Source organism: Cervus canadensis, chromosome 31, assembly GCF_019320065.1.
Source record: "Cervus canadensis isolate Bull #8, Minnesota chromosome 31, ASM1932006v1, whole genome shotgun sequence".
Lineage (NCBI taxonomy): Eukaryota > Metazoa > Chordata > Mammalia > Artiodactyla > Cervidae > Cervus > Cervus canadensis.
This window is the reverse complement of record NC_057416.1, coordinates 36,718,825-36,729,674: the sequence shown is the minus strand read 5'-3', so window position 1 is coordinate 36,729,674 and position 10,850 is coordinate 36,718,825. Positions and strand designations below refer to the sequence as shown.

The 10,850-nt window shown below is 46.7% G+C and overlaps 1 protein-coding gene across 2 annotated transcripts; it reads left to right on the top strand.

Moving 5' to 3' along the window:
• The first annotated feature begins 1,227 nt into the window (after positions 1 to 1,227).
• Positions 1,228 to 9,128, top strand: LOC122432509 (arylamine N-acetyltransferase 1). Of its 2 annotated transcripts, none has more exons than XM_043454488.1 (4): positions 1,228 to 1,290; positions 2,519 to 2,602; positions 5,789 to 5,869; positions 8,155 to 9,128. In XM_043454488.1, the coding sequence occupies exon 4, from the start codon at positions 8,160 to 8,162 to the stop codon at positions 9,030 to 9,032; it is 873 nt and encodes a 290-aa protein (XP_043310423.1). In that variant the 5' UTR covers positions 1,228 to 1,290; positions 2,519 to 2,602; positions 5,789 to 5,869; positions 8,155 to 8,159; the 3' UTR covers positions 9,033 to 9,128. The 2 variants fall into 2 exon arrangements, with proteins under 2 accessions (XP_043310423.1, XP_043310422.1); XM_043454487.1 differs by having other exon boundaries at positions 1,229 to 1,290; positions 2,356 to 2,602.
• Positions 9,129 to 10,850: the final 1,722 nt, after the last annotated feature.

Below are 10,850 nucleotides of genomic sequence, written 5' to 3'. Positions count from 1 at the left end.
TGGATATGAGGTATCCAAAAGTAATGGGGTTTGCCCTCATATACTATAGATATTGAAGAAGGAAATGGCAACCTACTCCAGTGTTCTTGCCTGGAGAATCCCATGGACAGACGAGCCTGGTGGGCTACAGTCCACGGGGTCACAAAGAGCCAGACACGACTGAGCAACTAACACACACACACTCTGGATACAGTATCCGTGCAGTCGTCTTAGAGCAGTGGAAATATTGGTGCCAGGCCCCCTGTTTATGCTTAGAAACGAATGCTCCCACTCCCACTTCTGGGCCAAGTGGTGTTCCAGGGCCGTTAGTTGCAGGCCAATCTGACCTGTCCAAGCAGAGGCCAAGAGAAAGCCTTCAGGCAGAGAGTCCCAAGTTCATGCTGAGTCCTACCAGAGGCACGGACTAGAACTGTCAGTGTTTGAGGGAGCAGAAGCAACACGTGTGTCATGAAGATAGTCACAGAAATAAAGCGCAGAGGGAAATGAAGCTTCCTGGGGGGCTCAGTGCTAAAGAATCCGCCAGCCAATGGAGGAGATGCAGGTTCGATCCCTGGATCGAGAAGATCCCCCGGAGAAGGAAATGGCAACCCACTCCAGTAGTCTTGCCTCGGAAATCCCACGGCTGGAGGAGCCTGGCAGGTTACAAGTCCACGGGGTCTCAAAAGAGTCAGATATAACTTATCAACTAAGCAACAACAACATAGAGAGAAATGCATTAGAGAGAGCAAGAGTGATAGGCTAATATTGTTAACATAAATTAGAAAAACAGAAACAAAAGCATATTACATACGTCACTCATAACTTCTTTGTGGGCAAATTTAGACCACATTACACAGTGCCTCTTGGGGATGAGGAATAGAAAGTTAGAGGCTTCCTGGAAATTGATGAGGAAATGCTGTCAAAACCAGGAGGAGTGATTTAAAACATCCATGTCCTCCTGCTTCTCTGGGCTAATGAATCTGCTCTTCCTGGAGCCTCTCAAAACCCTAACCTCCCACAGCACACACAGGACATCCATATTCAGGCTCTCCAAGAGTAAGAACTGTGTGCCCTACAAGGTCCCTCCCCTTTTAACCCCGGGGCCTTGGCTCACCAGGGTACATTGGAACGGGAGGGGCAAGGGTCAACCCAAGTCCCCACGACTACATTTCCCAGAGCTCCGGGGTGCCGGTGACTGGACTCGGGGGCGGAGCACTTTGCAGACTGGAGGGAGGGCTCTTCCCGGGCTGGGCCAGGAAGTGGGAGGGTGGCCGTCGCCCTGGTTCCTGGTCGTGGGCCCCAGAGAGCTCGGTGAGTGACCTGTTTATGCTTGGAAACTGGGCTTTGATCCTACTTCAAATGTGAGTCCAGGAGACTGGAGACTACACAAGCCTGAATTTCAGGTCCCAGGACAGTTCAGGACGTTTGCCTGACACGTGCTTAGGCTGTGATTGCCGTGCAGGATAGCGGAGGGGTCACAGACCCCCACTGCACCTGGCAGGGTTAGCGTCATCGCCACCCGACACCCCAGCTGTGAGGATTCGGCAGGACAGAGAAGCATCTCTAAACGTCAGTTCATCCCTCAGAACGCTGGAGCTAATAAGAGAGCTTACTTAGAAAGTCTGTTGTGAGGAGTAAAGGAATGTATGAAAGATAGCTAATGTGTACAACACGTGTTTCAGAGGACAGGGTTCTCCTCTCGGATAACTGCAACAGTGATGTCCACCTTCTCTGAACCTAACTGGGCGTGTCCCCAAGAGCTCAGTCAGTCCTGCAGACAGCAAGTTCAGGACCACCCCTGCTCCTCCGGCATTAAGGGATCAGAAATTCTCTACTGGTCCCAAGACATCCAGGGAGGCTGGGTTGCGTTGTCTGCATGTGTAAGAGAATTCGTGGGGAGGTTTTCTCTGGATAGAAGGAGGGCCCCAAGGGTCTCCAGGGGCACACATGCCAGGAACAACTCTCTCACTGTCAGGCAGGCTGACAACAGCATTCCCTGGGCACTGATGAGCTGAGGTCCGCAGGAGAGAGGAGCCTGTGGAGGTGGACGGCCCGGAAGCCGGGGGCCCTGGGAGCTCCCTGCCCTGGACTTTGCTCCCCTGCCCTGCCCTGCACCCACAAAAACCACACTCCCGCTTGCTCTCTGATCACTGAACTTCCCCTTCCCTTGAGTCACTGTTTAGTTCTCAACCACACAATAGCTGACCCCACCCTCTTGCAACCAGAAGGAAGTTGTTACCTGCCAACTATATATATAGTTCCATCCCACCCAGAGACTTATTTTGTTTGGCCTTTACAGGTTTCAATAGTTCAGAGCCGCTTGTAAAAACAGGCAGATTACACCCACAAATCTGACTCTCTATTTCTCCTCGAAAGGGAATAAAAGGCGAAACAAACATTCAGACCTTTCTGCTGACAGAGTCTGACCTTTGGCTGTTTTCCTTGGACGGGAGGCTCTGCCGGCCTTCTGTGCCCTCAGCATCGTGAAGAGGGTCTGTGGGCTTGGCTTGCCAGGCAACCTCTCTTTTTTTTCATCCAGAAGATCACTGGGCTGGCCACTTGCCCCCTAGGACTGGGCCGGTTCACAGGTCCTTGCAGTAGGCTTCGACACCAAAAAAAACAGGTAAGAAAAGGGAAAGGAGGGCTCACCTGGTGGCTCATGGCAAAGAATCTGCCTGCGATGCAGGAGCCACAGTTTCGATTCCTGGGTCAGGAAGATCCCCTGAAGAAGGCAACCCACTCCAGTATTATTGCCTGGAGAATCCCATGGCAGAGAAGTGTGGTGGGGTACAGTCCACAGGGTCGTAGAGTCGGACGTGACTGAGTGACTGAACACCAAAGGGAAGGGATGGGAAGGAGAGGAAGAGAAATTCAGAGCCCAGGGAAAGAAAAGCCGCTGAGAAGCATCTCTAGATCCTATTCTTCAGCCGAGCAGCTCTACTCTAAGCATATACCCAGTGAATTGAAATCAGATACAGGAAAAAGCACTTGGGCACAAATTCTGTCTGCAGCAGTGTTCACAGCGGCTGAAGCGGGAAGCACTCAGACAGGAAGGAGCCTGGTGGGTGCAGAGGCGGGAGGGGCTGGGGAGTCACTGCTCACGAGTCTGGCGTCTCATGGGGGGAAGGAGAGTTCGGAACTAAACAGAAGGGTGTCTGCGCCAAGTTGTGAAGGTGCCAAAGGACTGAACTGTTCACTTTGAATGGTTTAGTCAGGTCGTGGGATGGTCACACCAATTTTTAATAATCTGTTGAGTCATGACGGGCTTCCCTGGTGGCTCAGACGGTTAAGAATCTGCCTGCAATTCAGGAGACAGGGATTCGATCCCTGGGTCCAGAAGCTCCCCTGGAGAAGGGCATGGCAACCCACTCCAAGTATTCTTGCCTGGAGAATCTCATGGACAGAGGAGCCTGGCAGGCTACAGTCCATGGTGTCCAAAGAGTCGGACACGACTGAGTGACTCACACTTTCAGTCAGGGCAGAAAGGCTGGTGGGAGATACTGACCCTGCTTGTGGCCCAGAGTGTGACTTCGTTGCATCACTCCCTGCCCCTAGGACCTCACTTTAGTTCCTCCTCCATTCCTTCCCTCAAAAGGAGGGTTGTTTTTTTAAATCATCAACTCCCTCGTACTTCTGTCCCGGAGTCTGGCTTTGTTCGGCTTCTGCCATCCAGACCGGCTCTGGGCGCCTGCTCGGCGGTCCCCACAGTACCTGCCTGACTCTGTGGCTCCAGCTCGGAGCCTGGCGGAGCCGCCGGCCTTCGGTGCGTTAAGGCGGGGTGTCCGACAGCCTCTGAGCAGGGCTGGCCTCTGAGCAGGGCTGGCCTCGCAGTTCCCTTCCATCCCAGAGTCAGGCCAACGCCTCTCTGCCCTGGGGTCGGGAGTGAGTCTTAGTGTCAATCCAATGGGATGCCATCACTGAGACAGAGAAAAGGAAACAGACAGGATGTGAAACACACACAGAAAGAAAATCCACTCGCTCCGTCTCAGCCTCTTCCAGGCGTTCGCGCCTGAAGAGCGGGCAGTTGGGATGGAAGACGCCATCTCCGTCCATGACCACCCCGGCGGCTTGCACCCCTGAGCCGCAAGGGCAGCATCTCAGGGCCGGACTGCCTCTGGACCAACCTGTTTTCAATTATTCTATTTTAGACTTTGGCTTACAATTTTGTTTGGGGAAACGATCAGGACTTCTGTAGCTCAAAAATAACATATAAGATAAAGTAAAATAAAATTTAAAAAATTGAAACCACCGCTGGACATGAAGGATGTAGACACCCCCAGACTGGGAGCTGAACTAGGAGGTCTTCATCTCAACCCACTCTCCGGGGCTACATCAGAGAGGTGATTGGTAACTGAAGAACCGCGTCACTGAGGGACACATCACGGCAGCCAGGTTGGACTGTTGGACTTTGTCCATTCGGCAAAACAACAGGCATTCGTTCGGTGACAGAAGAAGTCTCTCTGGCCTGACTTTCAGGGCCCTCTAGAAGTCGCCTCATCCTGTTCACCTTAGCTTTCTCCCACAGCGCTCTCCCCGGTGACCGCTGACGTGACTTGTCTGGTTCCCCAGGTTCGGACACTGAGTCCGGCCCGTGAGCAAGCGCCTCACGAGGGAAGGGCGCCTGGGCAAGCCCCAGTGCCGGCCCAGGTGGGACTCACAACGCCAGAGTCTTTTCTCGATTCAAGGCAAGGCGGCGACGTGTCCAGAACAGCGGGCCAGTAAGTCCCCAGGCGGGGCGGCCCTGACGGGACACGGAGCCCCCAACATGGCTGACTCTCGCACGGGCGGGCCGAGCCGCTCCAGGAGCCCCCAGGAGGTCTGCCGGAGTCCGCGCGCCGGTCCTGAAGCCAGGCCGGTCAGGGGGACCCGAGGGGACCCGGGTGGCCGACACACCGCGTCCCCCCACGCCAGCCTCGGTCCCGAGTCCTCCGCAGTGCCCCGAGCCCGGGCAGGGCGCTCCGAGCAGGCCGTTCTTTACCCTCCACACCCGAGGCGGAGGCCAACAGGTCTAACGCCTTTCACTTCAGTCACCTTTAAAACATGTTTTAAAAGTACTTCAGCCACAATGCTTGCAAGTTTTCTACTCCGTCCTATAATAAAAGGAGTCAATTCTGCCTCAGTCTTCCTCAGTTCTTCATTTTGACTTACATCTCCACAGGCGACGGGGAGAGTAAACTCCGGGGGTTGGTGATGGACAGGGAGGCCTGGCTGCTGCAGTCCGAGGGGTCGCAGAGTCGGACACCCCTGAGTGGCTGAACTGAGCAGACTGTATCCCGCCAGGCTCCTCTGTCCACGGGATTCTCCAGGCAAGAATACTGGAGTGGGTTGCCATTTCCTCCTCCAGGGGATCTTCCTGATCCAGGCATCGAGCCTGGGTCTTCTGAGTGCCCTGCGCTGGCAGGCAGAATCTTCACCACCGCACCCCTGGGAAGCCATCAATTATACTTTATAGCTAAAGGAAGGTGCTACCTTACACGCTGGTCTTTGATGTGTTTGGTAAAACTTGTAGTATCGATCGGGGGCCTGGCACAGGGTTCACCCATCCTTGTTGATTGCCTGGCCCATTGCGCTCGGGTCCTCCTGTGACTTAAACCCCAGGAAGTGGGCTCAGAGCAACCCATGCTGCTACCGTTGCCTGTGACTGTACGCCCAGCTCTATCCCCTGTGCAATGCAGATGGCCATTTGACTCTCTTTCCTTCTGTTTTGTGATTTTAAAACATTCTTCCTAGTCATGTCCCAACCGAACTACTGCTCTTGTTTTCAAGGAAGAATATGATATATTTAAAACTATTTTTCTATTATTTCTAGACTGTGAACCAGGAAGAAGAAACATTCCTAGTCTTTTGAATTAAAACTGAGAATCCATCTACATCGAACTTCCATAGAAAGGTTTGCTTTTCTGAGACATCTCAGCTGACTCCCTAAGTGTGTTCTTTCTGCCTCCTTTTATTCTTTTCTTGTATTTATGATCAAGTGAAATGAATCAATGTATCAGCGCACATCTAAGTTACAAGTCAATGTATAAATGTTGCAGTGTTGTCACCCAGTTTTATCCTGACAGCTACTTTCTAGTGTCTCCATATTTCACCTTCTTTCATAACTTCAGTAGTACACCATCCTTATATTTAGTTGTGGAATATACAGGTATAATTTGGTCATAACATGGTGCTTGCATTCAGGTTCCAATACTGGGTTCTTCTCAATGGACTTGAGGTTACTAAATTCTAAGTTAGCATCATACCTTTAAAAAAAGAAGGAACAAAGGGAAAAAAATTTTTAAATCAAAATATAACTTAAAAAAGTATACATTGATTTCCAAATAAAACGAGGGGAATTAACCCACCCAGAAATGAAATGGTTAGGCAGGTCCAAATCATGTTTCTTTGGTTCTACATCACCTGCCCTCCTAACTTACCCAATACTGATTGGATATAGAAGCGGAAGAGGGTCTGTGGTGGTCTGGTTCAGTACCAGTTCTCTCCGTGTCTGATGTAGAGTTTTTGGCTTCTACAGATGTTGAGAAAGGATACTGATGGATGTAAAGCTGAGAAGAAATGAAATAAGCTTAAGAGATTAGGAGATCAGTTTACAGATACCAAAAATAAAGTTGAAACACTAGCAAAATGGGAAAAATAACAGATTAAAAAAGAGAATAGGCGAATCTGAAAGAAAAGACAATAGAAATGCATAGCTTATCACCATTAACCTAGGGCAGGCCCTTTTAAGCCTCTCACCTCAGGCCATGTCATCTTACCAAAGGTAATACACCACTGTTACAATCAGTGATTAATGGACAGAAACCTTTTTGACATGGGATTTTACAAAATAAGAATTTTTTTTTGACTCACCATAAAAAACAAGATATATCTTAAGACTTGATTGATGTCTTTTCTCATCTTTCTTTCTCCTGCTTTTCATTCCTCAACTCGTTAAATTCTTAGTAGGTGCCATTCTCCAGCAAGACTAGCTTTGGGCAAATATCCTATCAGCTTCTGGCCCCACAAGAAAAGCACCTGCTTAGGTTTCAGTGGAAGCCCCGAGGCAGAATCTTAGAGTGCTGACTCGGGCCACACGCCATCCGTTGGCAAAGCACTGGTTCTGGAGCAAAGGCACTTTGAGGTGCTCCTGGCTGGGCCACGTGTCTCTTCTTTCAGCTCCGTGTGTGCGGGTCCCTGCCCATATGCATCAACCGGACGATGGTGCCCTTTGCCCAAACTGCAGGCTTCCCCTTGCCCTTCTCACACTGACTCCTCATCTCAGAGGAAGAGCCCGAAGGCCGGGCCACATCGTGTTCCACGCTTCCTCTCTGTCCCTCTGCTCCCCTCCTCCTGGCTTCCTTGAATGTTCTTCATACGCTCTAGGCAGGTTCTGGCTTAAGACTTCTTAAAAATTCTCTGGTCCTTCCTGAGTGATCCTCCCACACATATGGACGTGGCTCCTTCTCTCCCATCCTTAAAATTATAGTGAAGCTTTCTCTGCCCGCCTTACTGGAAACTGAAGCTCTTTCTGCGTGTCTTATCTTCCTTCTTTGCTTTATTTTCTCCAGGGCACTGATCACAATCTAAGAAATTGCATGTGTTTTTTAATTCATTCATTTCATTATCTGTGTCATACCAGCCCCCATAAAATATAAGATTTTTTTAAGACAAGCAACCACTAGGGCAGTAATGTATACATAATAAAATTTCAGCAAGCTATTTATTGAATAAGTGAATAAATCAGTTTGTGAACAAACTGACTCATTGAGTAGGAAAATATCTGTAAAGTTCAGCTAAAGAGGAAACAGAGTGGGTCAAGTACCTTATTATATCATTCTCCTGTTTACATTAGAAATTTGTTTGTAAACTCTATTTTAATTGATGCCAATTTGTACCTCTCCTTACTCATCATCAAGAAAACCACATGTAAGCTCTCTATCATTTTACTCATCACTTCATCTGGACTTCCAACTTCTCATACTCAAAACGTGGAAGAAGTAATACTTTTCTTCACCATTTGTGAACTTGTACATGCAAAAGGCATTAAAACAGCAAAAGCACACACAAAAGGCTTATAATTATAGATATTTGTAACCATTGTATTTACATATTTAAAATACATTTGCTATAATCAAGCTAATCAAAGAAATCCAAGTACAAAAGTAATATATTTGCTTTTGTTTTCCTTGCCTTAAGGAATCATGAACATCGAAGCATATTTTGAAAGAATTGGTTATAAGAACTCGAGGGACAAATTGGACTTGGAAACATTAACCGACATTCTTCAGCACCAGATCCGAGCCATTCCCTTTGAGAACCTTAACATCCACTGTGGGGACGCCATGGAATTGGACTTAGAGGCCATTTTTGATCAAATTGTGAGGAGGAACCGGGGTGGGTGGTGTCTCCAAGTCAACCACCTCCTGTACTGGGCTCTGACCACGATGGGTTTTGAGACCACCATATTGGGAGGGTATGTTTTCAACACGTTCACTGACAAATACAGCAATGCCATGATTCACCTCCTGCTGAAGGTGACCATCGACGGCCGGGACTACATAGCCGATGCTGGATTTGGACGGTCTTATCAGATGTGGCAGCCTCTAGAGCTAATCTCTGGGAAGCACCAGCCCCAGACACCTTGCATCTTCCGCTTGACCGAAGACAGAGGAACCTGGTACCTGGACCAAATCAGAAGAGAGCAATACATCCCAAACCAAGAATTTCAGGATTCCGACCTCTTGGAAAAGAATGAGCATCGGAAAATCTACTCGTTTACTCTTGAACCTCGAACAATTAAAGACTTTGAGTCTGTGAACACATACCTTCAAGAATCTCCGGCATCTGTGTTTACAAGCAAGTCATTTTGCTCCTTGCAGACCCCAGAAGGTGTTCATTGCTTAGTGGGTTTTACCCTCACCTACAGGAGATTCAATTATAAGGACAATACAGATTTGGTAGAGTTTAAGACACTGAATGAGAAAGAAATAGAAGAAAATCTAAAAAACATATTTAATATTTCCTTGGAGAAAAAGCTTGTCCCCAAACATGGTGATAAATTTTTTACCATTTAGAGGAAGCAGTAAAAATGGTCTCATGATTACTGCTGGTGCTGTGACTTTTTAATCACAAAAAATTTAAATGTCAATAAAAGTTGTTTTGTTATTGTTTTTGCTTTGTCGCTGTCTTGTCTGACTCTTTTGCAACTCCATGGATTGTAGCCTGTCAGGATCCTCTGTCCATGGGATTTCTGAGACAAGAATACTGGAGTAGGTTGCCATTTCCTTCTCCAGGGGATCTTCCTGGCCCAGGGATCAAACCCGTTTCTCCTACATTACAGATGGATTCTTTATCACTAAGCCTCCAGGGAAGCCTGTCTATAAAAGTAGAGAGAATGAAATAATAAATCTCCACTTATTTATCACTCAGTCCATCAACTAGGAACTAGAGGCCTATCTATCATATTTTCTCAACACGCCCATATTTTATTGAAGAAAATCATAGACGTCAGATCATTTCACCCTTTAATAATGTCAGCATGCATCATTAGACAACATTTTTAAAAAATTTTTGAGAGTTGGACTATAAAGAAAGTTGAGCACCAAAGAATTGATGCTTTTGAACTGTGGTGTTGGAGAAGATTCTTGAGAGTCCTTTGGACTGCAAGGAGATCCAACCAGTCCATCCTAAAGGAAATCAGTCCTGAATATTCATTAGAAGGACTGATGCTGAAGTTGAAACTCCAATACTTTGGCTGCCTGATGCAAAGAACAGACTCATTGGAAAAGACCCTGATGCTGGGAAAGATTGAAGGCAGGAGGAGAAGGAGACAACAGAGGATGGGATGGTTGGATGGCATTATCAGTGCGATGGATATGAGTTTGAGTAGGCTCATATGAGCCTACTCATATGGATATGAGTTTGAGTTGGTGATGGACAGGGAAGCCAGGAGTGCTACAGTCTATGGGGTCACAAAGAGTCGGACAGGACTGAGTGGCTGAACTGAACTGAGCCTTTTCCAAATTTGTAATAGCAAAGATTTAAAACATTTAATGATGGCCTATGGTTTTCTTGAGGAAAAAGTGATATATGCTAGAAAACTTCGCATGTTGGTTGAATGTTGAATTCATAGAACATGTTTAACCATCATTCAGTAACTAGAACATAGAGGAAATCATTTTTATTAAATTCTTCCAGTGTATATCCAATGTCAAATTTGAGCAGAAATACCACATGTATAATGGGATTATAATTCAACCAAGAAAAATGAGAAATGATATTGCTTCCAAATAACCTAATAGTTCTCAAGACAAAGCATAAACCAATACTTGTTAACATAAGTACCAAGAGACTGACACAGCCAATAATTTCTTACATGGCTCTTTTTTGCAACCACAGTTCTTCATGTACCTTTTTTCTTTAATTAATTTCTTAAAATTAATACTTTCTTTTTTCTTCAAGTAAGCTTTCTTCATGTACTTTTTTTTTTCTTAATACCTTTTTTCAAACACTGATATTTGGAATTTTCAAATTTTGGAACTAGGTATTTTTGTCTAGTACTAAAAGTCTAAAAATATGTATTATCTGTAAAATCTTGATGTTGAAAAATAAATTAAAATGTTACTGGCCAAGATAATATCAGTCTCAAAGGCTTTTTTTTTTTGAAAAATTAGGTTATTATTATTATTTTTTTTTTTTGCAGTAGAGTCTTCATTGAATCCTCTTTCTTGTCTCCCAGTTCTATTCTTTTACTTCCCTTTACTCTTTGTGGTAAGAGAAAGACTATGTGCGTCAAAGTATGTAGTTCTGAGTTCAATCCTGTGGACACCGGGTGAATCTCTTGATGAACCTGCGGCTCCCATTCCTTGGGGTAAAGCGGGGACACTGCCTGG

What these genes read in the sequence shown, in the direction of transcription:
- LOC122432509 (XM_043454488.1), top strand. Translation starts at nt 8,160, where the DNA reads ATGAACATCGAAGCATATTTTGAAAGAATTGGTTATAAGAACTCGAGG.